The following is a 27,850-nucleotide window of genomic DNA, read 5'->3' as shown; positions in this document are numbered from 1 at the left end:
AAGAGCATTCCTCTCCCGGAATTCTTTCTTTCTTACCACGGAATAAACTCATTCTTCTGCCTCCAATCGCAACATCGGACAGCTCCACCTTAAAAACACTCCTCAAGTCAGCACCTGATCCAGAAAACATGATTATGACCACCATGGATCCCTTTACCAGACTTCCCGCCGAGCTGCGTCTGCAGATATTCTTACACCTTCTATCTAAGGCCACTATCTCGAGCCTCATCCAAGCCTCTCCAACAATGCTCGAGCAATACCTTGGATACAAAAGCATAATAATACGACATTTACTCGAGCGCGACTTGGACGACCAGATGATTCAAGATGCTATGGCAATTATCCTTTACCCGTCTCTCCGAAAGGCCCGAAAATCCAAGCTCTGCTTCGATGCTCATTTACTGCATTGGGAGTGTCATAAGCTTCGAAATCCTTTGTTGATCCACGATGCCGTTCTCTTGGACCAGCTTGACAAATTGCATAGCCTTCTGATGGTTTTTGTCGAGGATTACATCACAAAGGCGACTGCGGACTTCCAACCTCGGGAGTACATTTGTCTTCCTCAACCTACCCACAGCCAGAGCCATCTCGTGTTCAAAGGACAAAAGGTGGCAAAGAGATTTGACTCCTGCAACCTTTCGGAAGGTGAAAGACGACGCTTGTTAAGGGCATTCTTAAAAGTTGAGCTGGGGTCTCTAAATATGAGGACTACGAGCTTCGAGAGCGATCCTTTTGCCAAACGACGAATTTTGAGTTACGTGGCCTTTGGGGGCAACAGACGTGACGAGGAGGCGATTCGCTGTGTTTGGGTGTATACATCCTCACTATATGGCGCCATCTTTGCCCAATGTGCTGATGCCTGGCTGCCAGTAGCCGATGCACGACCAGAGACTGGACTTCTATTCCCTGACAATGTCTTGGTGGATCCGATTGAGTATGGCATGGACGTTGGCATTAAAGGAGAAGAAAAGCGGTCCGCGATTGAGTCTATGGCTCAGTACGGCTTCACTTTGATCTTTACGATGATTCGTTTTGCCATAGCAAAACCACAATATACTTCAACTCTCAAAAGCTTTGTTGAAAAGCTGTGTAGCTTCAGAACGGACATAACTTCAGAAGATTTATTCGGAAGAGGAATGCCATGGGGAGGCTTACACGGTCTGAGTCACAGTACTGGTTACAGATACTCGGGTGGTGACCTACTTTTTGACGAGCAGCCGTGGTGGAAATACCTTGGGACAAAGCTATATCTCGATAATGGCGGCCCGATGCAGTACAAGATATTCCAACAGCGGGCATGGCCAATCTTCGACGACGATCGCCATTACCCAGTCAACACCGCTGCGTTGCCAGTATTACCTACTCCATATTTCTTCAAAAAGATGGCAAGAGAAATGATGCCAAGAGAAAGGATCAATGACTTCATGTCCTTCTTCGAGATTGGCTCCGTTTCATACGCCCAGTTAGAACGCAGGGCGAGAGAGCTCCGTCGAACCCAAAAGTGGCAGGACAAAATGAAGCAGAGGCAAGGGAGTGATTGGAGCACTGAATCTTCTTTGCCTTGGATTTCTTTGGGGAATCATGAGGTGTCACTGCCAGTGATTGAGAGTCAGGAGCAGTTGCTGACATGGAATTCTCGGGGCGTTGTTCGATATGATGAATCAAAGGAGGCTTACGTGGTTGTAAAGGAATGAGCATCTGGGGCCCTGGGCCTAGGGCAAAAACGTTGTTGGGATACGTTTGATGTTGAGCAAATTGTTGCAGACTATGATTTTATGTATGAAGATTGATTTCTTTTTTCTTTTTTCTTTTTGAATTATAAATTGTCAGATTCTCAGATACATCTGGACTAGGATCTTGGTTGTCGAATTCACGTTGCAAGGTTCATTGGCAGGGGTCTTCAAAGGCCACGTGAGATATACCATCAGATGAAACAGGATCACAAAATCTCTCATAGACAAAACAACGATATAAATATCAATCGAACTTATGCCAACAAACGAATAATAAATCCATTTTCAGCCTCTCCCCGCGAGATACCCATCGTGATGGATCATGGGATAGTGAGGGTTGTCAATGGAGGATGGCTGGATGGGCTTACGCGATATGCTGTCACGCGACCCGACACGAGCACGATTCTTTGGGAAACACTCTACGAACCGTGGGATCTCTTCACAAGACTCGACAAAGGAGACGACGTGACTGCGGCTGAGCCCGTGACTTTGTTACGCGACGTTTGCTCTGGGCACGATTCTTCAGAAAAGAACTGTTCCGTCATATGCACCAGCTCAGATGACTTATTCGCCTCTTGGAAGACTCTGTGGCAATGTCTATCTCTCTCATCGTTAACTCTCGCAAACTCCACATTCTCTACACTTGATCAACATCGTGGCGGGGTAGGAAACGGGACATCGAGGGAGCAGATCTCGAGCGCTTTGGCGTCTTTTGGTATTACTAACGCGACCGACTTTGACGGAAAGGCGGTTCTGAATCTGACTTATGAGTGCGCTGCTGCAAGTTGCCGTGATACTAGCATGGGGGAGTGCTCCATCGGCCAACTCAACCCGGGGTATTTCGAGAGTGAGACTATCCAATGGATCAAGGTGTACGAGGCTCTTGCACCGCTATGCGACGGACTGGAAAGCGATATCAACATCGATATTACTGGACCTGGAGTAAGCCCATGACTTCAGCGACGGTAACCCACGCTTATCACTCTACAGGTACTAATAACATACATTACTCAAACAGCCATGGTGGTCTTTGCATGGCTCTTTTTCCTACTTCTAAAAGTCAACAAGTTCATCAACACTTCAACATCAATCTTTACTCATCTCTTCCGAAAAAGAAACCCGGGTCCTAATCTCTTGACCCATCGTGTATCAGGTCTTGAACGCCTCGAGCGCACGAATCTTGCGCACGCAACGAGTATCTTTCTCGCAGAGCTTCACGAAGCACAATGCTTTTTCGTCGTTGCCATCGAAATAGCCCTGATAAACGCCAGTTCCAGGTCAGCTATCTTCACTGGGGCTGAGAATTGGCAGAGTCTTCTGTGGAATCGCGACAGTGTCCAATTTCTTGCAGGTATGGGAGCTTGGCCCATTATTCTCGGACAGATCTCCCTCCGAAGAGCCGAGCTAGACTCAATGTACTATCTTCTCCTCTCGACACTTGCTCTGGTACTTGCTGGTGTTGCAGCTGATACAGCTGCAAATCCAGATCCAGATCGGATATACAAGATGTTCCAAGGACAGAATACACTTCAAGAATGCGGCGGTAATCCTTCCCTTCGAACGTTTTATGTGGAAGAGCGAGAAGGTCTATACTGGTATGTCTTTCCAGCGGGAAGTATATACGCATTCCTCGGATTACTTGCTATTTTATGGTGGGCCAAAATCTGGAGTCTTTGCAACTCTCCAACATCATTTCTCAAAAAGCACAAATCCTTATCAAAACGTCAGCTTGAAGCTTGGGAATGGCTCAAGTGGATATTTATAAAAGCTTCTCTTTTCGCAATACATGTTGCTGAAGCTGGTGCTCTTGCATGCATTTGCTTTGGTCTGGCTGTGATACGTGCGCCGTTGCTGAACCTATTGCTGAGAGGGGAGACGGGGACTTGGAGTGTTGGACAGTTGGTGGCTGTATTGATCTGGGCGCCGGTAATATCCAAATATGCCCATTTGGCAATTCGTGAGTTGTCATTCTACAAGGTATCTTGACTGAAAAAAGAAGCTAACCATTATCGAGTCGGCGTCGAGAAGGGCTTCAGGCTTCGCTTGTCCAAAGCATTTGACATTGTCAAGAAGTCAGATACTAGGTCTAGAAGTGATAGTGAGGCAATATCTCTAGCTGAGTGATTATAGAGTATCTGAATAATCGAATTTGAACAGAGCTATCGTTGGTCAATGCTGGGCTAATAACTTGCTTCGTTCTGCTGGGATCCGAGGTGTCAGGTGACATAGGCCTCTATTCTCTCGTTGGCCAGTCCCGACCTATCAGCAGTATACAACGACAAGATCACGTTGAAGAGCAACGCACAGACACAGTAAGCAGGGCTGAGCCTCTTGGGCAACCAACCCAATCATATCATCCCAACCCCGCTCATGAATCTGTTGAGTTCATCATATTTTATCTTCCTTTGTAGGAACCAGACAACACGATGGCGTCCAATAACCACGAAACCTTGGGCTTGTCCAAGGTTTTTGCTGTTGGCTTGGTTTGGACACCGTCAGTGTACTTCCTCAACTTATGGGTCAAGAGCCACCCGCCTATCGCCTTTGTGAGCATTGTCTGCGTACTCTTCTCAATCGTCAGCCTCTTAGCAAGTTTTCATCTCATAGTTTTCGCCTTTTGCATCCTTCTATCGCCATTGTTTGCACTTGTATCACTCTACCGACTGATCAGAGAGCTCCCTTACCTATGTGCCGGGTTCGGTCCCTGGTTTCTGTCATTATTCTGTGCCCATAGGCCCCCACTTTACGCGTCGCGGTTGGAAATGCCACAGGGAAAATGCTGCAGATTGTGTGCAAAATGTAGCAACATAGTTGACCAGTCCTCCATTCTCCGGGGCACCCGTTGGAAGTTGACGCGATCGAAAGAAGAATACGAGTTTTATACTAAAGATCAGCTTAAGCAGTCCTCCAAAGACTGCCATCTATGTAGCCTCCTCTGGCATTCCTCATTTGGCTCTCAGACAACTCCAGCATCTAGAGCTTGCCCGGGAGAGTCTATCGCCCAGAAACCAGACGTCAATACACCGCTACTTCCCGCAATCCCTAGACCATGTAGTTCTGGTGACTGTGAACAAGGCGTCAAATCCAGGAACCTCTCAGTCCAGGTCTCGGCGACTAGAGACTTTGGTCGTCGGCAATCACTTCGGATTCGCCTATACGAGAAGAGATCCAGTCTATTCCCTTGGCTAAAAGTCCAAGATGCCAGCTATGGTAGGTCTGGCGCTTGTTGTGCAGGTGTACATGACTGACTCAGTGCCCTAGCACCTTACAAACATAATTGCTGGCAGTTCAACACGACTGGCTCTGAGGCTAGCTTTCTTTGGGCCCGAGAAATAGTTGACAAGTGTGAACGTGAACATCATAATTGCTGCAACCACTTCATTCGATCCACGAGTCAGCGATACCTTCCCAAACGACTCATCGATGTGCAATCCAGGGGACAAGGGGCCATACAACTGGTACTGAGCAAAACTCTTGAATCAGACCGTACCGTTGAGTATGCTGCACTTAGTCACTGCTGGGGAACGACGGTCAAGTCTGAGCTTAGGAAGGACAGTGAAGAAACGATGAAAACGATTATGATAGAGACCCTGGATCCGAGTTTTCGAGACGCGGTTGACATAACATACAGAATGGGGATCAAATATCTCTGGATCGACTCGCTCTGCATCATGCAACGAACCGAGGAATGGGAAGAGGAGTCTGGCGACATGGGTCTTGTTTACGCAAGGGCAAAGTTTGTGATATCCGCGACGGCATCCAAGAACTCAGATGGTGGTTGCTATCAACCCAGAGATCTTTATCCCTACGACTGCGTTCTATGCGCTAACTGGACATCTGCACTCGTTGTCCGCTCGCGGATCAGGTATCCCGACCTGGTGCATCTTTTTGGTGAAAGGGTAGATCGTTCGTTCCTGGCTACAAGAGGCTGGACCTTTCAAGAAAGGTTCCTCGCTAGCAGGATTCTGCACTTTTGCTCAGGTCTTTTGATGTTTGAGTGCAACACATTGACTACCTCTGAGTGTCATCGGGAAGAAGAGTATCCCCTGATTGCCCATTTTACCCAAGATGGGACTCTGAACTTACCGAAAGTCCCTGATCCAGGCCGTGAACCACCCAAGCAGCTCTGTAGTAGTAAGAGCGTACAACATTCCGGTTCATCTACAAGACCTTTCAACCGCCCAGCCAATAACACAGTTGAGGAAAGCTGGTACGCCAACCCCAAGCATGAACTATGGGCCGAGTGGAAACAACTTTACGATGTACAAATGTCATCTCTGAGGACCAACGCCGCAAGACTAAGCATTCGAGGGGCCTTCAGTTTCCTTTGGTCCTTCAGGGGACAGGATATGAAGGAGAAAGCAGAGTTCCACCTGAGGTGGTATGAGATGGTGACGAGCTACTCGATCCGCAACCTTACTAATGACAGCGACAAGATGATGGCTATTGCCGGTGTAGCATACTTCATTCAGCAGAGTACGGGCTTCACGTACGCTGCCGGGCTATGGGAAGAGACTTTACCTTTCAATCTTCTCTGGGTGGCGGAACCTGGAGTCAAAAGGCGACCTTCTGGCCGGTCTGTTCCCTCATGGTCTTGGGCATCGGTGGACGGCAAGATCTCGCACCACCTGAAGAAAATCGGCCCAGCTTTCTCGTCCGGCTCAAGGATTAGCTTAACAGTTGATGGCAGCAGTGGTTCTAACTCATGGGATTATATACAATCCCTGATATCAGACCTGGAGGTTCGAGCCACACACATAGTAAACGGCATGGCCCTTAATGTTACGCTGAGGCTATCCTGCCAGCTCTTGGCGTTTAGTCTTTCGTCATCAGGCTACGTGTACGATACACTGGAGCACCATGAGCGGGGAGAGATAAGATGCTTACCAATTTTCGAGTTCGGGAATCACATATTTGGTACGTCGACTAAGACATCGCAAATCCAGGGAATCCTGGTTCGAGCGGCGTCGAGCACTTCAAGCCAGGGCGAAGGTACATGGGCTCAGTATAAGAGAGTGGGATACTTTTGCACAGAAAAGACAAACATTCACTTCCAGGAGACGGGCCGAGAGGGACGACGGTCCATTGAGCTTATCTAGTAAATACACTCTTCAGAACCGAGCCCAAGGGCGTCGAGTTGGTCTAATTCTTCAGATAAGCACTTAAAACCGCTGACGGAGCATTTTCAAGGGTCATATTGAACCGGATGACGACTCTATAGAAGCTGCTGTCATGCGCATACTGAGTCCAGCGTTCACCCTAATCATGAACTGCAGGACTGAGTTTTCTCTACTGTTTAAGTTCTTATTACAAGTCTAAGCTACCGATAAGACATCTAGCTCACAAGTTAAACTTCTTATCAAGATACACCTACAGTGTTTGTTGCATGTTACAACAAGTTTTTATGATATCAGCCTTTTTCTATAGCAATTTGTCTGTCATCATGGCATTGATGTCTAAGTTGTGAGCTAGGAGTGTTATTTACAGTTAAGACTTGTGGCTGAGACTTATGGCTGAGAGCTTATTCAGGCAGAGAGAACCTAGCATGTTACAACAAGCTTTGAAACTTAGTTCCTCATACCAGCCAAGTGATCGATATTGTAGAAGCATATTATAACGCAAAAGTTTAATTTTAAACGAAACCTTAAGGACGTAAGCCTCCACGCCCTTGAATCATATAAATCTCTCTTCTTCGTCCGGATCCCTCCCTCGTTTTCTCCTTTCTACTTAACGCGAACCACGAATCTATATCATCACTTCGCATATACGACCTCCTCGTGCTCCGCACCACCATCGAACTTCACTCACTAACATGGCTACTACTTTCCACAAATTTCCTCTCCTTCCGCGAGAACTCAGGGAGGAGATCTGGTATTTTGCCGTTCGGTCACACCACCGTGGAGTCCAAATCTTTCAGGCATACAAGTCCCCTTCATATGAGGGCCATAGAGCTACCTCACTGAGGAATCATATCTTGCGGATTTACAGAACGAGCATGAAGGCTTCCTTTTTGGCCAACGGTTTACTTACCCCCGCACGAACCTCAATCGAATACAACAGGCCCTGGTATTTTGGCGCTCCCCTGAGACCCAAGGGTTATGTGGGCCTCGAGGGATCTTTAGACAATATTGTCTCGACCTACATGATCGATTGCGGGCTCTGGACCGCTTGCAAAGAATCGAGGCGTGTTATTCGGAAGCACTTCGCTAATCCCTCGAACAACCCCTGGGGACTACCCGAGCGCGGGAGCGTGAGCTATTGCTCAGGCAGCAACCCGTTCTGCTTGTCTGTCTGGCCAGGCTCGGACCTTTTCATCCTAGATTTTGACAACTTCTTCGGTACCAACTGGGGCCCTATTGAAGTGTTTCCCGGCACTCCAGAATCATCTCCCTGCCCTGTGGAGTCTTGCAAGGAAGTTGGTATAGTGTATGACAGCATCCGAGACAATGACAACCCCAGGGCTTGGCAGAATGTGACACTTGCCATGGACTTTTTGCGTTTATTGTCGCTGAAACGACACCTGTGGTTGGTCGACACAAACTTGAAGCGGAAGAGAGGCGCCGCTTCGTCTCGCGACAGCGACACGACAGAGTTCTATGCGAGTGATAGGAAGTTCATACCGGTTCCTCTCGAAAAAGGGGAAGATAACATGAATGAGTGGGAGTATTTGAATCCAGTGGCAGGTGGGAATTTTCGAGCCTCATCTATTTATTATGCACACCTCGCAAATCAAGTGGCAGGCCGTTTATGGACCTCGCCTGGGTACACAGCAGTCAATCATGGGCGCTCTCCTGAAGATTGGATCGGACTTCTTGGATGGGAGGATCTTGAAAATTCATGATGTTGGCTAAGACTAGGCCAAGCTGCAATAGACATCGTCGGGTCATAAATGAGTAAATCTAAATTAACGCAATCATCGCTAATCACCTTCTTGTGTAAACTAATTAAAGTAAATAAATACTTTAAAAAGGTATATTTAAAGCCTGAATCTATGATTAAGGTAGTGTATACTATGCAGACCAAGAAAGCGTTTTATGCTTAGTGGTTACTCATTTTACAAGCATAGCTTCTAACTCAGAACTGTCAGCCTTCCAGGGACAGTCACTCTCGGAGCAGCTGAAATAGCTCCGCATCCACTGCGTTTATAGAACTCAGCATCTATTCCGTCATTAATGGGCTGAAAGGTGGACGAATTGCAATCAGGCTGGCGGCAAACGCGGGCCTACGGTGGAATAATGAGGTGGCGCACCATCTGACAGGTTTCTGGCCCAAAATATTATGGACTCAAGTCGGCTACCTCAAGTCAGATGCTATTCAATTTTCCTTTGGTCTACTGATATAATTGTCATCCCGTGCAAATCCATGAATTTTAAGGTATATAACTACGAAATATTGATAAGTTTCAAACACAGTGGTCTCATGACCCGGGCTGGCCTTTGACATTGTAATAACTGGCCAGTCTATTCGTACAGCAGCATAAAATGATCCTCAAACGACAGTTAACCTAGTTTAACGAAATCGCGCTAGAACTTCCCGGCGCTTAACCGCCGCAAAGACAATCTGAATCGTCGCATTCACACTAATCAGTCAGTAAGATTCACAAAAGCAATACAGAAGCGCTTACCAGTTGTTCAGCTGTCCACGTAGCACAATCCCAGTCGCAATACCATCTCCTCTTTGTTACCCCTCCCTCGAACTCCCAGTCAATCCAAACACCTCCATCACGGCCGTGAAACCCCCCTTCGCAATCATTATACCCGCACTGCGACCTGGTTAGTATGTCATCAGCGTATCATTGCAAAGCTTGCTATGCGTACTCCTCTTTCTTCTCCCCACTGTTCGTTTACAGAATCCATCAGGTTAGTATTCATCAATTAGTCGCTGATGATAGATGCTAACTTACGGCAGGTCGAACGTAGTCGCAACCGCAACGGACCCAGCCTTTATACTTTGGGTATCCGTCATCCCAAGCTGTGGCTTCCATTGTCGATGTCCTTTTGAAAAGCCTCAAGTCTTTGATTGTATAATCGAAAAAGAGAAAGAAGAAAAATGTCTGAGAGATATTGGTACGCCTAAATACTGGTCTGCCTACGCAATTGTGTGATCTGGCCTTGGCGTTTTGAGGCTGAGATTCCATGTGCAATTTACATTGCATATTCACCACCCACACAATTTTCACATCCAATCAGCTACTAGGAGGAAGGAACCGTGATGCATTCACGTCAGCTGGGTGGAGAGAAGGCTGATATCGAGACTTTGTATTGGCTTCATTTCTGGAGGCAAAGCGCTTACGAGCCTCCGAGGCGTCCTATTAGCTGAGTTAGCGCTGATGCATGCTTCCACTTGGCCAGGGTTACTGGTCTTAGTTGCACCGGAATTAAAATGTTGGGTAAGTTTATAAGCAGGGTCTTCCGCACTCTAGCGTTTGTTTCATCGTAGAGATATAAACACTGGCCAGCATGACTAACCCTGCTAATCCGATTCAAACCTGCGAATGGAGATGCCTCAAATGCCGATCCATTCCGTGGAATTGCGAAGAGTGGGTTCTGGATCATGACAAAGCGGTCATGGAGCGCGACACGTACCTTCACCTTGATCACTACGACTCTTCGATTGGTTTGGAGGAATCGGCTGCCGCTGGATGTGGTCTCTGCATCAACCTAAGAGCCCGAGTCCTCCACTGGTTACCAAACCTGGACGAGCTACCCAGTGGCCTATGCAAGCTCTGGTTCTTTAGAGGAAGAGAACTATTCTTCCAGATTGGTGACGATAATCGTCAAGAGTTCTTCCAAGACTTGGCTTGGTCGAAATCGGCTGCATGGCTTCAAGAGTGGGATGGCACGCCTGGACCCGCGCCTTCACCAAGGTGTATGAATTGCCAACAACAATTAGGTCGACTCCAGCTGATGAAATGGATACTTAGCCTTCTCTCCAGAAACAGTAAATGAGGATGTGGAAACCCTCGTACAGGACTCGATAAAACCCTGGTTCAACGACTGTATCAACGGCAATCGAATTCATCGAAAATGCAAGCAAGGGTTCAAAATGGACAGAATAGGTGCCATGCCCAAACGTTTGATCGACGTCGGAGATGATCAAAGTCCAAAGGCTAGGCTCATCATATCATCCGAGGAATTCGGTCAAATTCCTTCTCAAGCTGAGCAAATCAAATACTTGATACTCAGCTATTGCTGGGGCAGTGGAAATGATCCAGCAAAGACAACTCGGGCGAATCTCTCAGCTCGCCTGAAGCACATCGATGAAACAGTGTTGCCAAAGACCATACAAGACACTATCAAGCTCACCCGGCTTCTCGGATTTCGGTATCTTTGGGTTGATGCCCTCTGCATTATACAATCTCACCCTGGAGACAACTACCAAGACGACTTCAAAGCGGAAGCGCCCAAGATGGGTGCGTACTATACCAATGCGGTATGCCTGATCTCGGCGCTCGGCGCCTCGGACAGTAGCACGGGATTATTTGCTCCACGTCCAGCACATCGATATCCCACTACCAGCTGTGTTATCGGCTTCGACAAACGCACCAATGAATTTATTCACCTCCCCGCACCTCAGAGAGCTCTGGTTGATGAATTCGACGCGGCGCCGCTTCTCAAACGGGGTTGGTGTTTTCAAGAACGACTTCTAGCTCGTCGAACCCTCCACTGGTCCAGAAACGGCGTGTTCTGGATTTGCGTCGGCGATATGGCAGCCAGATCCGAATTCTCTAGCCGATGTGACACCTTTTCGACTGATCCCAGAATCTCTAACTCGGGCATTTTCCATGGGATTTCCCTTCCGGGGGAATTAAAGCAGCCCTGGAGTCCATGGATGCATTACGTGCAAGAGTATAGTTCTAAAGGCCTCTCATTCGCGACAGATCGGCTCGTCGCTGTCCATGGACTTGGAACCCGGCTTGCGACCCTAGGCGGGGATGAGTACTTTGGCGGGATATTCGGCGACCATATTTCTTGGGGGCTGATTTGGCAGGCTGATCCAGAAGACGACGCCCGGAAGAAGTTGGATTGCTTCCCAAGCTGGTCGTGGGCATCTTGCCAATCTGATTGCAGCGTCACTATTGCTGACCAGTCTAAACCTTGGGTGGAGTGCGTTAGGTTGGAAGGGTTCCCAGCGTTCCAAAACCCTCTCGACTTTCAAGGTCTTGAAAAGAGGACGCTACGTGTTAATGCTCCGCTTCTAAAATTCGAGCCTTGGCAGTATCGACGAGATAGCAACACCTCGTACGAGTTTGAAATCGCAGGGGTACAGTTCAGCGCCTTTTTCGCTTATGATGCACCGGAACTCGAACCGACTGATGAGAGCGATCTTTGTATCCTCCTCATTCTTCTCGGAAGTGATCAGAAGGGTATCTTACTTCGTGCTAAAGGGAGTATGTATGAGCGTGTCGGCTATACTTCACTTTATTACATGGCTGGTGTCAAGGGATTCCAAAAACTGAGCTTTTGGGATAACTTCCGGGTCAGTGTAGAGATTGTATGATTGTCTATTATTTTGTTCTACCTATTTGGAACGTTTCCAAATACACAGCCACTCAATGAAACCTGGTTTTCTATATGCAACTGAAGTGCTCTTTCTGAGTATTGTGACCAGGCGTATAATGTGGTCCGCCACTACAACTAACTACAGCCCACCATGCTCTATCCAGCTCATTCCAGGCCTCGCCAGTCGGCACTATCACTTCTTCCCAAACAACTCGATACCGTATTTACTGCAATTAATAGTCTATTATGACATGCCACTGAAAATTGAAATGGGATTTTTCAGTGTGGTGGCTTGATATGCCTCGCTGAGGCGTCATAAGCTTTAAGTATCAATCAACATGCCACTGAAGTCGTCGTTGAGAAGATTACTACTACTACTGCTGCTAAGGAGTCATCTACTACGTAAATGATTGCTAAAGAACCATCCATATGCATATGACCCAGTCTGTGCATGTTATGATACAAATGGAGATTTCCTTTCTGCGCCTTCCCGCTTGCTGACATCGCGTGCGATACTGTCAATGTATTTTCTCGACATGGGTGACACTCTCTGCGTCGAACTAGACTGAGATGACATTGCACATTTCTCTGGAGTACGGTACCTAAACACCAGGGTTGTTCAGAGGGAAGAATTCATTGCAGAAAACATCGCCGAGTCACGAATGAGTAAATCAAAATTGACGCAAGCATCGCTGATCACCCTCTCATGTCAACTGGTAGACGAACACATCGAAAAGGCAAGGTTAGGCCCGAATCTATGTTTAAGGTGGTATATATGCCTTGTGGCTCGAGAAAGTGTTTTGTGTTTGATGGTCACTCATTTAGCTCACGTATGGTTGAAACCTTGGCTCTTTTATGCCAGGCCTAAAATGTTTGAACTTTTGTCGAGATGTATTATTTGCAGTTGAAACTTGTGGCAGAGAGCTTATTCCGGAAAACAGAACTTAGTGCATGAACATAAGCTTCGTTGTAAAAGGGACTGTGTGAATGAAGTCTCATTAGCTACCGGAGCCTTAAGCTAGGGTTACCACCCTGCACATATGTCCAATAAACCAATCTCGTGTGAGAACTTTGATTCTTTCAAACTTCCGTGCACTCCTCGCGTATGATGTATATCACTAGTGATGACTCAAACGGTGTACTTGCCGGAAGTTAGGTTAACTCATTTGATGGTGTATATATAGACGACTTTCTGTCTCAACTGTATCTAGGATATCCTTTCTCTTCTCTCGTCATGTATAGGGTTTCTTCCACCTCCACAAAAGTAGAGAACGCCTGTCCCGCTGGCACTTCTCTAGCCTCCCATCTCCTTCATACCGATAATTCTCAATCATGCCGACTGAATTCCATCTTTTCTCTGCTCTCCCAGCTGAGCTTAGGCAAAAGATTTGGGACATAGCTATTGCTATTCGCCCAAAACGGCGAGGAGTTCGCGTCTTCCGATTATTCGACGCTTTGCAAGAACCTTCGGTTCGCGTCGAGGACGTCCCGGGCTTCGATTATGGCGCCAACTTGGCTCTGGGTATACCGTTGCCGGAAGAAGACTTCGTCGGTGTCAACGGGGAGAGCACTAGTGATATATCCACACAGATTTACGATCCAGACCTGTGGAATACCTGCAACGAATCGAGGTTGATGATGAAGAAAGCTTTTGTGCCATTTAAGGGATATGGCTATGGCTCGATGGGGTACTGTCTATCTGGTAGTGCTCCTTTCTATGTCACGATTACGAAACGATATCACGACCTCTTCATCATACGACCGGACAGCCTGGGATTGGCAATAGAAGACGTTTACGATTCATTCAGTGACCCTAATATAATTCTCGGTATTGAGTATCAGGAAGATTGGGGATCCCAACTTTATACCGAGGAACAAGGTGGGGAACTTTGTCGAGCGGCAGAGCTTATTAAAGACATGGGCTGGTCGGCGCGGACTCTAGGGGTATTTCTTGTAGATTATAATCTGAAGCTCAAGGCCGATGCTTCTAGTAGGCGCACACGAGATCCGTCTTTGGACTACTACGCAAAGGATAGGAGGCTTGTCGAGGTGTTTTTCAATGAAGAAACGGAGCAGGAACAATGGGAGTACATCAACCCGATTCCAGACGGAGACTACCGCAAGTCATCCTTCTATTTTGCGAAGCATATTTGGGAGGCTTTTGAGCAAATGAATATGGTGGTTGATGAAGAACCTTACACGCCTTGGATAGGCCTTCTGGGATGGGACTATCTCTGAGATTTAAAAGCAGAATGTTTCGTTTCTAACAGTAGGACATTGTTCGATAATTTCTTCGTTGTAGTCACCAACTCTAAATGGATTTCTGCTTTTACATTGGCATCACGTGTGCACAGTTGATGACTCTATGTAACAAACTCTATCTGTCTGATACACGACACAAGGTACTTGGATACAACTCAGAGCACCCCAGTTGACCCACGCGGCGTAGTGTTTGTAAAGTCTAATTATTTGGCTATATATACATTCCTTGTCTGGACCTTTTTCACTGACACCCCTTTCACTTCTTTCGTCCGAAACGTTTCGAGAAAATCAAAACGTCTCGCAAGTGCTACAATGAATCAAGAGCTGCATATTACTCCTCAGGTGGTGCCCCGTCATACATCACCATTTATCCGAAGACAGACTTGATCATCTTGCAATTTGACGATATTTTTGACTTTGAATGGGACTATCTTGAAGATCTATTCCTTCAAAAAGGAGATTGTCACCCCAACATTCGCCACATAGGCATTGAGTATGACGAGCGGTGGGGCATCGAGCTTTTCGAAGAGGATCGAAATACAATCCCGTGGATTGAGCCGGTCGATTTCGCGTTCTCCAAGCTATTCGAGCTCGCTGAAGAGATGATTTATCTTAGCATTTGGCTGATCGATCACAACCTGAAACGGCGTAAGGATGCTCCCTCTTTTAAAGCCAGCGATAAACATGAGTTTTGCAATCCCTACCTCGACGAGCCATTCCATGCCAACGACAGAAAGTTCCTCAAAGTCAACCTTGAGCAGGGAGAGGATTGTTTGGACCAGTGGCAATACATAAAGCCAATGCCTGATGGGGACTATCGAAAGTCTTCTCTGCATTTTGCAAATCGACTTCGAAAACAAGTTTGTGATTATGCCTGCAGAGAGGACTGCGTTGTGTCGCATTGTTCCTATTACCTTGGTCTACTTGGATGGGACGACATTTGAGCATTGGATTGCGTGCATGCATGGACTCTTATCCATGGGGTCATGTGGAAGATACATACTTAGTCAACTTCTCACTTTAGAACAACGCCAGGACTTTTCAAATCTTATATGTTCTGTGTATCAATTAGGACAGCTACAGTAAATTCAAATGATTGGTGGCCAGGTGGGTACCATTATATGGCACTGTCTGAGTAAATGAGTAAACATTTCCCCAACACAAAGGGACAATATCAATCCTTTTTCTTGTAGATGTAACTCACAAAGCTAGTTATCTTCAACGCCCAAAAAGTCCTTGAGGAACTTGATCTGCCGAGCCACATTTCGCTCAAAGTTGTTTCCAGTATAAGCGTCAAAATGCCCTCCTGGTAAGATGGAGAGTTGCTTCGGTTCCCTTGCCCGAGAGTATGCTTCGAGAGCTAGGTCTGTCGGCGTCAAAACATCATTTTCCGCAACCGTCATCAAGAGTGGTGTCGGTGAGATGCGATGGATCCACGCCGATGGATCGTGCGCACGGAAGAGCTCCAGCGACTTGAGCGTGACCTCATTCTTCCATGCTGACTTGGGAGCCCAGAGCTTCTGGAAAAAGTCGTAGCTATCAGGCGTGGGGAGCGCAGAGGGAGCCAGAGGGTTCTCGTCTACCACTTTGACGGTGACGGGAGCGTTTCCGGCAGCTCGTTCGAGTCGGTCTGGCAAGATAAACAGATCAGCGTGTGGTTAACCACTAGGGAACTTGACCAACCTTTCTGGAATTCGCCTTCCATCAACTCGGCAAAATCGGGACGCACAAGCCGGTTGAAGTTGTCCCATCCATTCAAACACGGGACCTGAGATAGAACTACCTTGACGCGTCTATCAATAGCGCCAACGCGGAGGACATGCCCGCCACTGTAAGAACTTCCCCAGATACCAATCCTCTCCGGATCAACCTCGCTCCGAGACTGGGCAAAAGTGATGGCATCAGATATATCGGCGACCTGGAGGTCAGGAACAATCTCTTGCCTGGGCTGACCTGGTCCGGTATCGCTGTCACCGAGTCCTCTGTTGTCGTAAACTACACATGCCATCTTGAGCCGGCTGGTGAAGCGTTCGGCGAAAGCGTCAAGGTCCATATCTTTCAGTGCTGAGAAACCATGGCAGAGGACCAAGCAGGGAATCTTGGATGGATTTTCTGTCGTTGGGAGGTAAAACCACCCTCGAAGGGTGACACCGTCGGACGTTGTAAACTCAATGTTGGAGCGGGGCATCTTTCACAACTGATGTATAAATCTATAGAGATATGTACTGACTGAAAGTTTAGATCACGGTTGCTGTAAATCCTTTAAATGAGAGTTGCTTTCTTAGACTTGGCTTCCGTCGGCGTTTTCAACAGTACCCATGCGTACATGTTGCTCGGCATCTCAGTCGGTACGGCGTCTTAATTTCCACGGCTTCTCAGCTTGCGGGCGGCATCTTGGCTTGCCCGCGTTCACTCAAGTTAGCAATTCCTCATTCCCGACTAGGCATTACCCTTCGAGACATCAAAGCCACTACAGCTCTGATTATACGTAATTCCACGCTCAAATACCATTTCTATTACTTTCTGATAAGTAAATGATCGTTTATTATTGCATAAACGAAAGGCACTGGATTATTCATAACATCAACATCTGAACGACTCGCGGTATTATATCTCTAGCTGTGAATCCATGGTTAAAGTTCTGGCATTCATGGAATCTAATCCTTATGTAGGAAATCTTCATTTCACAGGCTTGAATAAACGAGTATAACTGGATGCTTGCGCAATGGCTCGATTATTTATTTCAACGAAGATGCGACGTGTCACCTTCTCTCATAACTCATTTGTAAAATTTGAGAGATAGTGGCTTCAGATATGAGACTGACGATTCAGATAGCGTCACATAAGGACTGAGCAGGTATTTATGTCATTGCGTAAATTGTGGATATTTGAGCAAGTGCACAACCCCATACACAAGTGACTCTATTTTTAGTCAGTCGTAATACTATCTGTTGATGACTTTCCAGGAGCCAGATACTTGTAAATATCCTTCACTGCATCTTTCTTCTTGCTAGTAAGGCTGGCAGGGCCCTGCGGCCCAGGGTCATCAAGAAGAGAAACCTTCCTCCAATCCGTCTCATGACAGACTTCCAGCATGGTGCCTGGCTCATACTCTTCAGTTTGAGTGAGTAAAGCCATCATGGCGTTGGCTACAGCATCCGGCGGCAAGAGATAATCCCGCTCCATGTCAAGGAACTTGGCTGCCTCGGGTTTCTCTGAGAAGAGTGGTGTGGACACGGTTCTTTAAAGTACATGTTAGCAGAGGCTACTTAAAATGGAAATGGATATTTATGTCTCACCCAGGAGCAACTCCCAAGACCCGAATGCCTGAGGTTTGGGCGAGAGGCGCCATTCCCCGAACAAAACTGCTCAGTGCATGCTTTGAAGCAGTGTACAGCGGAGTAATGATACTCGATCTCTGCGCAGCAATGCTCGACAGATGGATGACAGTTCCAGGAAGCCCAGCTTCAACAAGCCTCCTCACAGCAATGCGAGTTGTCTTGATAGGGTGCACGAGATTAATGTCCAGGACTTTGTATCTCGAGTCGCTATCTCGGTCTTCCCAGAAGGAATTACTCGAGGGTTCATAGACGCCAGCTCCAGGGACCACGACGGTAGGCACGCCTTGGAAGAGTGTTGCGCAGTGATCAAACGCTGCCTCAAGCTGTGCCCAGTCTGTGACGTCGAGTTTGAAGAACTTGACCCTGTCTGCATCTTTTGGTTGTAGTGAGTCAATCCATGTCGAGGCGGTGGAATGAAGAGCAAGGTCTGCGATTAGGATATGGTAACCGATCTCGTGGATCTTCTTGGCAAAGGCAAGCGAGATACCTGAGCCGCCCCCAGTGACGAGGGCGATCTGGCGAGTGTTAGGGTCAGTCATGCTTTGTGGTAAGTGTTGCTTGTCCAGGTATCCTCCTCTACACAACTCCTTGGTTTCATTCATATATCTGTGGCGTCTTTGCTGGTCGCGGACTGCGAGACATGAGAAGCACGACTCTCGGCTTCTTAAGGCACGGCTTCTTGACGTTCCGGGAATGGTTCTATTGGTGGCGGAGCTATCCTACGCACTACTGTGGCCAAAGTCTAAACCCGGGGGCTAGATCGAGTCTAGACGCGGGGAACGCGGGGTCTCGAGCTCGTATGCATTTGGAGATGCGCGTAGTGCCAGAACCAGGCCGGGCGTCATTATTAAGAAGCCGCCTTCGCAGCAAGTCAGTCTCCCCTGTCTTTACTCTCCACCATGCCCGTCCGTACTGCCATCGCATGTCGCCGATGCAATGCCCGCAAGATCAAGTGCTTAGCACCGAACGGGGTCCCCTGCCTCAATTGTGATTCTGCAGGGGCTGATTGCCAACTCATTGAGTCGAGAAGGGGGAAGTACCCGCGTCAGAGACGGCTCCGGGCAAGCAAGTCCTCGCCAGTGCACAAGGATCCCGAGGCTGATGAGACACTGCAGTCTTCGTCAAGTTCCTCAAACCCTCCAGCGATACCTCAATCGCCGCAGCATGCGGTCCTGGCGTCACCGTCGATTTCCCATCGTGACATAGAGTTCAACGCCACTGACGCCCACGAGATTGTTGTGGCTGACTCGGGGGATGGCAACACCAACGCCGCCAACATCAACAGCACAGCTACCACACAGGACACGCCTGAATCACCTGGCTTTCTGCACGCACGCATCGCCGAGAATAGTGCCAACAACTCCACGTCAACCATCACCGACACCAACAGGACTGCCTTTCTTGGCGAGGCCTTTAGCCTCAGTTATGTCGTTCACAATGTCATCGGGCCCTTGTTCTCAAGCTCATCAACTCATCCCCACAGACTACACTTCCCCCTGACGTGCCACAGTGATGGCGATCCCGGTCCACGCTCCCGAGTTGATACAGTGACATGTCAGATCAGCCATCTGAGATCGCAGCGTCTCCTGTACTTCCCATGTCGCGAGACACTTCACCTTCTCCTCGACTGTTACTTTGAGGCTTTCCACCCAGCATTTCCAATCCTCGACGAGGCCTCGTTTCGCAGAGCCACCGACGCAGGCGAGACCTCTCTCATTGTTCTCAGCGCTCTTCTCATGGTCGCCGTGAGTATCTGCACCACAGATGTCCTCCAGCAGAACGGGTCTGTCAGCCGTTATGGTGCGCGGAGTATCTACTATCATCAAGCAAAGGCTCTGTACGACGCAGATCAGGAGCCCAGTAAGGTCGATATCATCGTGGGAACCTTTCTGATGAGCTTTTGGTGGGGAGGCCCTAATGATCCTAAGGACTCGTGGCATTGGCTGGGAATAACATCAAATCTTGCAACGAGCCTCGGCATGCATCGGTCGTACGTTTTAATTACTCTCCTAGCTATCTTTATGCCAAACTGACCGTCCCTCTTCGCTCTAACAGAACTCAACACTCGTCTGTGGACTCTAAAACCGCATCAAGATGGAAGAGAATCTGGTGGTCTATCTATGTAGGCACCAAGTTCTTTGGGCATATTAAGTATCACTGACCGAGAATGATACAGATTCGAGAGAACCTTGTTAGCGGCTCAATCGGAAAGCCTCGTCATATATCGGATTCAGACTGGGATGTCGAGGCCCCTACAGAGAAGGACCTCGAGAACGTGGTCACCTCTGAGAGGCCAGAACGAGCCGCATATTTCATACACATGGCCCATTTATCCAAGATATGTACGTCTATATTTTAAAAGTAAGGCATTCCCTAGGCCGCACCGCTGACTAGCCTCGTATTTCCCAGTCGGTGGTATTCTATCCTCTAGATATGCAGCCTCCAAACCTGTAGATTCGAGCAAAGGACCTGAAGATCTGGAACATGATCTTCAACGGTTTCGTTCAGAACTACCAGGAACAATGGCATATAGAGGCCTTGGCCCAGGTCAACATGGCCTCTGGGCCGCTATGCTTGCAATGGCAACGTGGTGCGTACTGCTATTTTTTAGAACCGGCCCAGGACCTCGCACTAATCCAGTCCATCAGCTATGCTACCATCCTTCTTTGCCGTCCCCAGAATGAGGATCAGAACGATGAAAACTGCCGATGGGGAAACCGTCAGAAAGCCTTTGACGCAGCGAATGAGATTACCCGCATAATAGAAGACATTTTGGCAGACTCAGCAGGGAGACTATGCCAGATTCACACGTGAGTAGTGTTGGAAGCGCAGCTACCAAATCAAGTTTTGTGTCCATTAGCCGATTCTATACTGATAACCATTTAATTCAGAATACCAGCCCTCTTTAACGCTCTAGCCATGCATCTCCTCTCACTCTGCGAATCAAGGGAGTTGGAGAACTTCCAAGTCCGAAAGGGTCTAGGCGAAGCCCGTTCAGACATCTGTATGCTCGGTCTCGAAGTCCTACAGGAATCATGGCCCGTTGGAAGATGGGTGTACCGCCTCTTTGCCATGATCAGGAGCCGAATGAGGGATTATGCACAGCCTGAACCTTCAGGGATGGTGAACCACCCAGCGCCGGCTTATCCACCTCTTCAACAGGAGGCGGATCGGGCAGGGGAAGACAGTCGAGACGATATTCAAGAGGATATTCAAGGGTGGCAAGGCCATGATAATGCTGAGCAGGGTGTGGTCGCCTCCTGGTTACCTACACCGCTGTACTCAGCTGAGACTTTCTCGCCGCATCAATTCTTGGATCTGACAGCCCAAAGTCTCTTGCTTGAGGATTACATTCCCGATATATTCACATTTAATTGAGACATAATAAATTACTCGTTTCATATCTAAAAAAGACATTGTAACATCGCTATCATATTATGAATAGAAGACTAAATTCTTCCGCGATCAAGAAACTTTCTTGGGATAGGCACATGCTTTGCTCTTAGATACTCGGCCACATTCTTTCCCAGCACATCATAGGTCGAGCTCGCCGCCACTCCTCGGTCAAGGTGGTCTTTTAGTAGAAAATGGACAGCTAAAAATTCACTTGTTATTGGTCTGTACATATACAAACGAGGGTAAAAGGGTAACTTGCCTTGAATGTTCGGCAGCTCGAATCGTTCGACGCGTCCTCCGTTATAATCATTCTGTAAAATATCGATGATTCGGTCCACAGTGAGCAAAGACTTCAGCCAGGTGTACTCATCCTCGTGTCGGACAAAGAAGCCGATATTACAATCCGAGCCTTTGTCGCCGGATCGGGCATGAACGATGTAGCCTAGCGGCGCCATGATGCTCGGCCCAAAGGAGAGCAGCGGCTGTGGTTCAGACACCGGCTGCACCTCTTGCTGGTGAACATAAGGAACTGTATCAGTCGGTGGCTCGATGTCGATCACGCGCTCACACCAAGGAAGATGCGCTATATGCTTGACAAGGGCTTGTGGTATTATAGTGACAAAGTACTCATTGTATGGCTTCGGAAATGCCTGGCGGTCATCGACGGCGAAGGTTGCTCCGGAGTATGTCGACATGACTATATTCCAGCACTTGTTGCGGAAGCTGGACGGAGACAGAGCATCGGCATGAGGTGCTTGGGCAAAGACTCTCACATCGACAGTAGCGGCGTCTTGGGATGCTGGGTTGGATGGGCAGGTCCCGCTGACCGTGAAGGCAAGTTTTGACATGGACTCAACATCGAGGTAGAATCTAAGCTGTTTTTCCAAAAGTGCGGCCTTCTCTTCAGCATCCAGGCCAACGATGAAGTAGTGTACCTCGGCTTGGTAGCCTCCGGGGGCAGTTAGGCCGGCCTTTGTCGTTGGCGGAGGCTTTTCGAAGCCGATGTTATGTACAAAGACACTATCAGGGCCGGCCTGTTCCATCTTCACCTGGTCCACGATGGCGACTACGTCCGAGTTGTAGTATCGCTTGCCCTGTAGTTCGTAGAGCAGTTGAGATCGGCACGTATTGACAGATACCTCACCGCCCCTATCCTGTGAGTGGTGGCACTCGATGAAGAACGAACCATCACATTGGATGCGGGCGATGGGCATATTTAGCAGGGGACTCTTGCCCTGAGGGAGTGTCTTGAAGCCGGTATAGTTGCCGCCTGTGACATAGTAGGAACACTCTATCAGATGACCAGCGATCAAGGCGTGTGCGAGCTCCTGGTACTGTGTGCTAGACCACCCATGCCAGTATGCAGCAGCGCCCATGGTCGGAGCTGCGTCGGCCACACGACCGCAGAGGACGATGTCAGCCCCATTGATGAAAGCCTGGGAGATGCCTCGTGAACCCAGATAGCACTGCGCATACACAGGGTTATGTCCCCATTCCTGAAAAGACTGGCCGGTAGTGATGTTTCGAAGCTTTGTTCCCTCAGAAACGTACTGCTGCACGGCGTCGAGAACTTCGTCTCCTTCAATCCAGGCAACTCGCAGGTCTGTTCCAGAGTCCTGAACAATCTTCTGGATACGCTGATATAGAAGTTCTGTGTCGCATGCTCCGGCGTTGACAGCCATCTTGATCTTTCGTGCGGCCAAGTCTGGCAATGCGCTCTGGAAGGAGTCGACGAACTGCTGCTCGAATGCTGGAGCAGCATCAAAACTTGGGCTTTCGGAACGCTGTGCTTTGAGCATCCCGCGTGCTGCCATGTTGTACTCTGACAGCCAGTCTCCCACGATAAAGTCGACCTCAGCATTCTTGGCGAGCTCTGCCAGGTTCTCGACCATGTCTGTGATGGCGCCTGATGCGGATGCCACACGGACAGGACGGCGGTTTATTTGAGACCCCATGTTCAAGGCTGTGGTCTGATGGCAGTTCAAGAACCCAAAGCGCTTCAAGGTCGAAAATGGTTGTGTTGCTGTTATTCTTGTATCAACGTTCTATGACAGGATGAGAGATGATACTTTAACAGTAGCCGCAGTACCTGGACCAAGTCACCCTACTGTGGATTAAACAAAAGTGGTAGAGGCTGAGGTAGTATTGCCGCGGCTTCTGGCTAGAACGAACGGTTCGGTCCACTTGAATGCCGGTGAAGACGGCATCTTGGCCCAGTCCCCGCGGCATCAAGGTGAGTGAGAATGATACTCGAGCTAACAATATTGGTCATGGGATGTGTGTAATTCTCTCTCGGGGCAAATTACAATGGGAAAACGAAAGCTGATGAATCAATTGTCTAAACTGTGGTTTAACGGCGTAATTTGCAGTCGCAGTCTTGTTAGGCTGATATCGGTCACTTGACTTCAAATTTTGTACTTCGTATACATCTCTACGCTTGTACTCGCTTTGGGTGATCATTTACTAAACAATAGTGCATTAATGTAGCCTTTTACTAAGTCTAGCTGTGAACTAATCCATTGGCAGACAGCTAGAAGATAGCTATGGCATTAGGGGGCGAGGCACAACCGCCAACCACCCTCAATGGGGCACTTGCTAAGAAAAACGACCACCTGTGATGAACCTTGCACTCTTCAGCCAGTGCCTCCAGATCCCAAAGCTCGCCAATCGGTGTTCCCCACTGGACAAGCAACCATTCGTGTAAGCAGCAGTCATCTGGATACGGCCATGCCTCGAAACCCATAGTGTCGCCAGCAACTGCTGAAAAGTGCTTCGAGTACAACCATCTAACCGTCTCGTCAGTATTTGCGAGGCCAATCATGTAGTGTTGTTTTTCGGTGCCCAAAGCTCGAATATCGGCCTTGGCGTTGCTGTTGGAGGAAGATGTATCAGACTTGTCAATCTAAAAGGAATTTGAATACATACTTGTGCCATCTCACGAAACCGCTTCTCACGATGAGGATGTCTCCCTGCCTTGTTTCTGTCCCCTGGTAGGCAAGTGTGGCTTCGAGCTCCGAGACGGGAATTTTGTGGCATCTGATAGCCGACGGCGGCTCGAGGCCTGGATTCTCGTGCTCCCACCAACTGAGCTAATTCCACTGAGTGATTAGTTATAAGAAGAGATCTTGAGCATGGATGCGTACCCAGTCGACTAGAATGCCTCTACCGACAATGCCGCCTCTATCACACATCTCTGTGGGATAAGTCAGTAGTGATACTGGAGACTGATCCAGAACAAGCAGTACATACTGTGAATACCAAGATCATCTGACGTCTTGAGTTGCTCATGGGTCGAGCCATTGTAGTAAACCCCTGTCTTCTGGCTCCCGAACTGTCGAGTAAATTAGCTGGTCAGCCTTGAATTGGAGGAGGACGCAAGCCTTCGTGAGATGAGATAAACCTACATGCTTTAAACTATCCCACTGAGAGCTTGTCTGCGTGTTGAAAGATATAACATCGTCAAAGGCTACAAATCCTTCCTCAGCGAGGTCCTTGACGGTATGCTGCAGTGGAATTCGTCCAAAGCCTGGGAACTCAATGTTATGGAGAGGCCAGTCGAGCTGCACGTGCGTTCCGGTTTGTATCTCGTCCTTCGCCTTCTGTACAACTTCCTTGGTGAGGAGCCGCAGGGCTGTAGATAAACTGTCAGTCTCAATTTTCTTTTCTTTCCCCCTTCCAGTAGCTCCTTTGTCTTGTAAACTAAACAGCGAGGGATGTCTTGAACTTCAACAGGGCGACCTGCTTTACTGTTTTACTTACTTCCCAACTGGTCTTTCTGACCATCAACGTCGAAAAAGCCCCAGAGGCATCCTTTCGGTTGGCCTTCGACAACTGTAAGGTCATCAAAGTCGGGAAAAGAGAAGTTGCTCATGATTGTGCTGGTAATCTTAGCTGTCGCGTCGAGCACAAATTTCGCAGGTCCGTCGGCCAGACACCACCTACGAGGGGTTTGAAGACATCATCCACTATTTGACAGAAGGTTCTCCCTGGAGAAGACCAACGTGGCTGAACTAAACCGCACTAAGAATTGGTCTAAAATGCCGAGACGCCGCCTCACTCACTAAACTACCCATTTTGGTATCGTGTATGGTGAGCGGCTTCTTGAGATGCCGAAGAGGCCGTCCGTTTGTTTGCCTCTGATTTCGCGTCTTGTTTCTCCTTGGACGACACCTTGCCCAAGGCCAAGCTGAGATATCCCTGGATCACTTCCCCACGATATATTACCCCAGACGCGGAGAAGCGACCCCCGCCCCCGGATCATCTGCATATATAGATGCAGTCGCCTTTCCCCAGAAAGCGATCTGCAGCATCTCGACATTGCAACCCTAAGACAGGAACAAACAGCAAACGTCGCCAGGAGCAGCAAAGATGAAATGGCTGCAACCATGAACAACAAGTCGATTCCAGCGACGAGATACAATTTCGCACTTGTATTCTTCGTGGCTCTTGGCTCTTTCACCTATGGCTTCAACGCCTCCATCATGGGCACAGTCTTCGGCCTTGCCCCTTTCTTCTCCTATTTTAACCTCGACCTCACAGGCCCGGGTTCACATTATGCCAACTCGATGATCGGCGGTACGAAAGACTCAAAAGATCTCAATACATGTACTGACATGACTTGTTCTAGCTACCAATGGCCTTTTCTCCGCTGGAGGCATCATCGGTTGCCTCCTCATGACGAAACTCGCCGATAGATTTGGACGAAAGAGAACTATCCAGGGGATCTGTGCTGTTTGCGTCGTATCAGTCATATTTCAAGCTGCCGCTGTGCATATTGCTATGTTGCTAGTGGGCAGGTTCCTCAATGGCCTTGGGTAGGTTCACAGCGTCTCTACGCCACTCGCATGCACAATCAAGAGCTCATGTTAATCCACTCACGCAGTTCCGGCATGATGAATGTCATTATCCCTCTGTATCAGTCAGAAGTTGCTCCGCCTCACATCCGTGGCCGCATGGTCGGAGCTCACGGTTTCTGTCTCGTTCTCGGCTATGTCAGTTCCCCTATATCTCCATGCTCCAACTCGTTTCATCATGACTGATACCATCTTCTCCCTACAGAACTTTGCCGCCTGGACTGGACTCGGCTGCTACTTCGCAACCAATCCTCAAATGCAGTGGCGGCTCTGCCTCGCTCTTCCTGGTAAGTAACGAACAAGCTTTACATCGGAGTTTCACATCACTGATGCCGTGGCCTATTCACAGCTGTTGCACCCGGTATTCTTGGCCTAGGATCATCGCTCATTCCAGAGTCTCCTAGGTGGCTCGTAACGCAAGACCGTGGGACCGAGGCCCTTGATATCCTCACCAAGCTTCACCATCAGCCTGGGGACTCGAACAATGAAGCGGCCCAATCTGAATGTCGTGCTATCAAGACCCAGTTGATGGCTGAGTCTAATGAGCCCAAGTCCTTTGTTGGCATCATGAAGAAGCCTTCCTATCGCAAGCGAATCCTCATCGGTATATTTGTTCAGTACGTAAACCTTGACAACCACATGCTTCGAACGTGAGCTGATCCCATCTCTAGGTGTATCGCCCAATCTACTGGAGTTCTTGTTATCAATAACTACCAGGTTCTTCTGTACAACGGTCTCGGTCTTACAGGATACCTCCCCCTCCTCTTGTATGGAGTGTACACAGCATGGGCAGCCTTCCTCAACTGGGTGGGCGCTATGTTTGTTGATAAGTTTGGTAGGATTCTTATGCTAACTGTCGGCCTGGTACGTGATACATCCTCATCTCCTTTTTAACGATGGACATACTGACCATATCCAGGTTGGATGTGCACTGATGGTAGCTGGTGAAGCAGCCATCGTCGCTGTGGCCGCTGAGAACAAAAACAACCACGCCATCAACGCAGCTGGTGTATTCTTCTTATTCGTCTTTGTTACTTTCTACGCCACATGCATCGACGCCATTAGCTACATTTACTGCACGGAGATCTTTCCCACTTCTATCCGCGCCAAGGGCGTGAGCTACTCCGTCATTGGCCTGTTCATCATGACTCTGAGTAAGTGGCATTCGATCTCGATATTGACGAGCTGACTGACAAATACAACTAGTCTATACGCAGCCTGCGCCTATCGCCTTCGCTCAGGTCGGATGGAAATACTATCTGGTCTTTGTCATTGTGCCCCTCCTTGGTGCCCCTGTTGTCTACTTTATGTTTCCTGAGACTAAGGGTCTCTCATTGGAGGAGATTGGTACTCTTTTCGACGATGGAAATGAGGATTCAACTATTGAGGTTCGAGAGGATGTTGCCGAGAAGCTGGACTTTTGAGCTGTGGGACAATGCTAATTCAGATCTTGTCTGTTTAGGGATCGGTTCGATTGAAGAACGGCATCGGAAGTCCTATTAGCTAGTATTCCAATACTTAATTCTATCTAAAGACTTCTCTCCCTGTTTTCTTCGAACTATTGAACATCCACTCTTCGACCTTGCTTGATTCACAGTTAAAGCTCCTATCTTTGATAACAATTATGTGTCTGACGACAGTCATAATAATCTCTGCTTTGCAAACTCTTACATGGCAATCTGCTCAAGTAGCTGACGCCTCAGTTGCCGCTTCCAGGCTTCACTATGCATGTTGTAAATTACTCCAGAAAGTGACATCTTCAT

The 27,850-nt window shown here is 48.3% G+C and overlaps 11 protein-coding genes across 11 annotated transcripts; 7 read left to right on the top strand and 4 right to left on the bottom strand.

Annotated features, from left to right (window-relative positions):
- Positions 1–143: 143 nt before the first annotated feature.
- Positions 144–1,694, top strand: FTJAE_3352 (uncharacterized protein; the record flags this gene model as incomplete). The annotated part of the gene is made up of 1 exon (XM_037349640.1): positions 144–1,694. The coding sequence occupies one exon, from the start codon at positions 144–146 to the stop codon at positions 1,692–1,694; it is 1,551 nt and encodes a 516-aa protein (XP_037209744.1).
- Positions 1,695–2,048: 354 nt separating this feature from the next.
- FTJAE_3351 (tol) lies at positions 2,049–6,832 on the top strand (the record flags this gene model as incomplete). The annotated part of the gene is made up of 5 exons (XM_037349639.1): positions 2,049–2,675; positions 2,724–3,328; positions 3,986–4,045; positions 4,537–4,943; positions 4,995–6,832. The coding sequence occupies 5 exons, from the start codon at positions 2,049–2,051 to the stop codon at positions 6,830–6,832; spliced, it is 3,537 nt and encodes a 1,178-aa protein (XP_037209743.1).
- Positions 6,833–7,545: 713 nt separating this feature from the next.
- FTJAE_3350 (uncharacterized protein) lies at positions 7,546–8,574 on the top strand (the record flags this gene model as incomplete). The annotated part of the gene is made up of 1 exon (XM_037349638.1): positions 7,546–8,574. The coding sequence occupies one exon, from the start codon at positions 7,546–7,548 to the stop codon at positions 8,572–8,574; it is 1,029 nt and encodes a 342-aa protein (XP_037209742.1).
- Positions 8,575–9,273: 699 nt separating this feature from the next.
- FTJAE_3349 (uncharacterized protein) lies at positions 9,274–9,717 on the bottom strand (the record flags this gene model as incomplete). Its single annotated transcript, XM_037349636.1, has 3 exons — positions 9,274–9,312; positions 9,358–9,495; positions 9,637–9,717. 3 exons carry the CDS (start codon positions 9,715–9,717, stop codon positions 9,274–9,276), a joined length of 258 nt encoding a protein of 85 aa, XP_037209741.1.
- A 475-nt stretch (positions 9,718–10,192) lies between these two features.
- FTJAE_3348 (het domain protein) lies at positions 10,193–12,233 on the top strand (the record flags this gene model as incomplete). Its single annotated transcript, XM_037349635.1, has 2 exons — positions 10,193–10,601; positions 10,657–12,233. The coding sequence occupies 2 exons, from the start codon at positions 10,193–10,195 to the stop codon at positions 12,231–12,233; spliced, it is 1,986 nt and encodes a 661-aa protein (XP_037209740.1).
- Positions 12,234–13,567: 1,334 nt separating this feature from the next.
- FTJAE_3347 (uncharacterized protein) lies at positions 13,568–14,473 on the top strand (the record flags this gene model as incomplete). Its single annotated transcript, XM_037349634.1, has 1 exon — positions 13,568–14,473. The coding sequence occupies one exon, from the start codon at positions 13,568–13,570 to the stop codon at positions 14,471–14,473; it is 906 nt and encodes a 301-aa protein (XP_037209739.1).
- Positions 14,474–15,705: 1,232 nt separating this feature from the next.
- On the bottom strand, positions 15,706–16,685 carry FTJAE_3346 (uncharacterized protein; the record flags this gene model as incomplete). Its single annotated transcript, XM_037349633.1, has 2 exons — positions 15,706–16,127; positions 16,181–16,685. The coding sequence occupies 2 exons, from the start codon at positions 16,683–16,685 to the stop codon at positions 15,706–15,708; spliced, it is 927 nt and encodes a 308-aa protein (XP_037209738.1).
- A 740-nt stretch (positions 16,686–17,425) lies between these two features.
- FTJAE_3345 (15-hydroxyprostaglandin dehydrogenase) lies at positions 17,426–18,377 on the bottom strand (the record flags this gene model as incomplete). The annotated part of the gene is made up of 2 exons (XM_037349632.1): positions 17,426–17,738; positions 17,797–18,377. The coding sequence occupies 2 exons, from the start codon at positions 18,375–18,377 to the stop codon at positions 17,426–17,428; spliced, it is 894 nt and encodes a 297-aa protein (XP_037209737.1).
- Positions 18,378–18,737: 360 nt separating this feature from the next.
- FTJAE_3344 (cutinase transcription factor 1 beta) lies at positions 18,738–21,216 on the top strand (the record flags this gene model as incomplete). Its single annotated transcript, XM_037349631.1, has 6 exons — positions 18,738–19,828; positions 19,894–19,960; positions 20,015–20,180; positions 20,248–20,428; positions 20,487–20,648; positions 20,730–21,216. 6 exons carry the CDS (start codon positions 18,738–18,740, stop codon positions 21,214–21,216), a joined length of 2,154 nt encoding a protein of 717 aa, XP_037209736.1.
- Positions 21,217–21,287: 71 nt separating this feature from the next.
- Positions 21,288–25,105, bottom strand: FTJAE_3343 (DUF1446 domain protein; the record flags this gene model as incomplete). Its single annotated transcript, XM_037349630.1, has 8 exons — positions 21,288–22,328; positions 22,374–23,279; positions 23,858–24,136; positions 24,189–24,323; positions 24,378–24,427; positions 24,484–24,565; positions 24,639–24,865; positions 24,994–25,105. 8 exons carry the CDS (start codon positions 25,103–25,105, stop codon positions 21,288–21,290), a joined length of 2,832 nt encoding a protein of 943 aa, XP_037209735.1.
- A 514-nt stretch (positions 25,106–25,619) lies between these two features.
- On the top strand, positions 25,620–27,511 carry FTJAE_3342 (sugar transporter; the record flags this gene model as incomplete). The annotated part of the gene is made up of 8 exons (XM_037349629.1): positions 25,620–25,809; positions 25,862–26,048; positions 26,117–26,225; positions 26,293–26,374; positions 26,437–26,704; positions 26,759–26,951; positions 27,007–27,241; positions 27,294–27,511. The coding sequence occupies 8 exons, from the start codon at positions 25,620–25,622 to the stop codon at positions 27,509–27,511; spliced, it is 1,482 nt and encodes a 493-aa protein (XP_037209734.1).
- Between the last annotated feature and the right edge of the window lie 339 nt (positions 27,512–27,850).

Source organism: Fusarium tjaetaba, assembly GCF_013396195.1.
Source record: "Fusarium tjaetaba strain NRRL 66243 chromosome Unknown NRRL66243_c0000063, whole genome shotgun sequence".
Classification (NCBI taxonomy): Eukaryota; Fungi; Ascomycota; class Sordariomycetes; order Hypocreales; family Nectriaceae; genus Fusarium; species Fusarium tjaetaba.
This window is presented reverse-complemented; position numbering and strand designations above follow the sequence as displayed.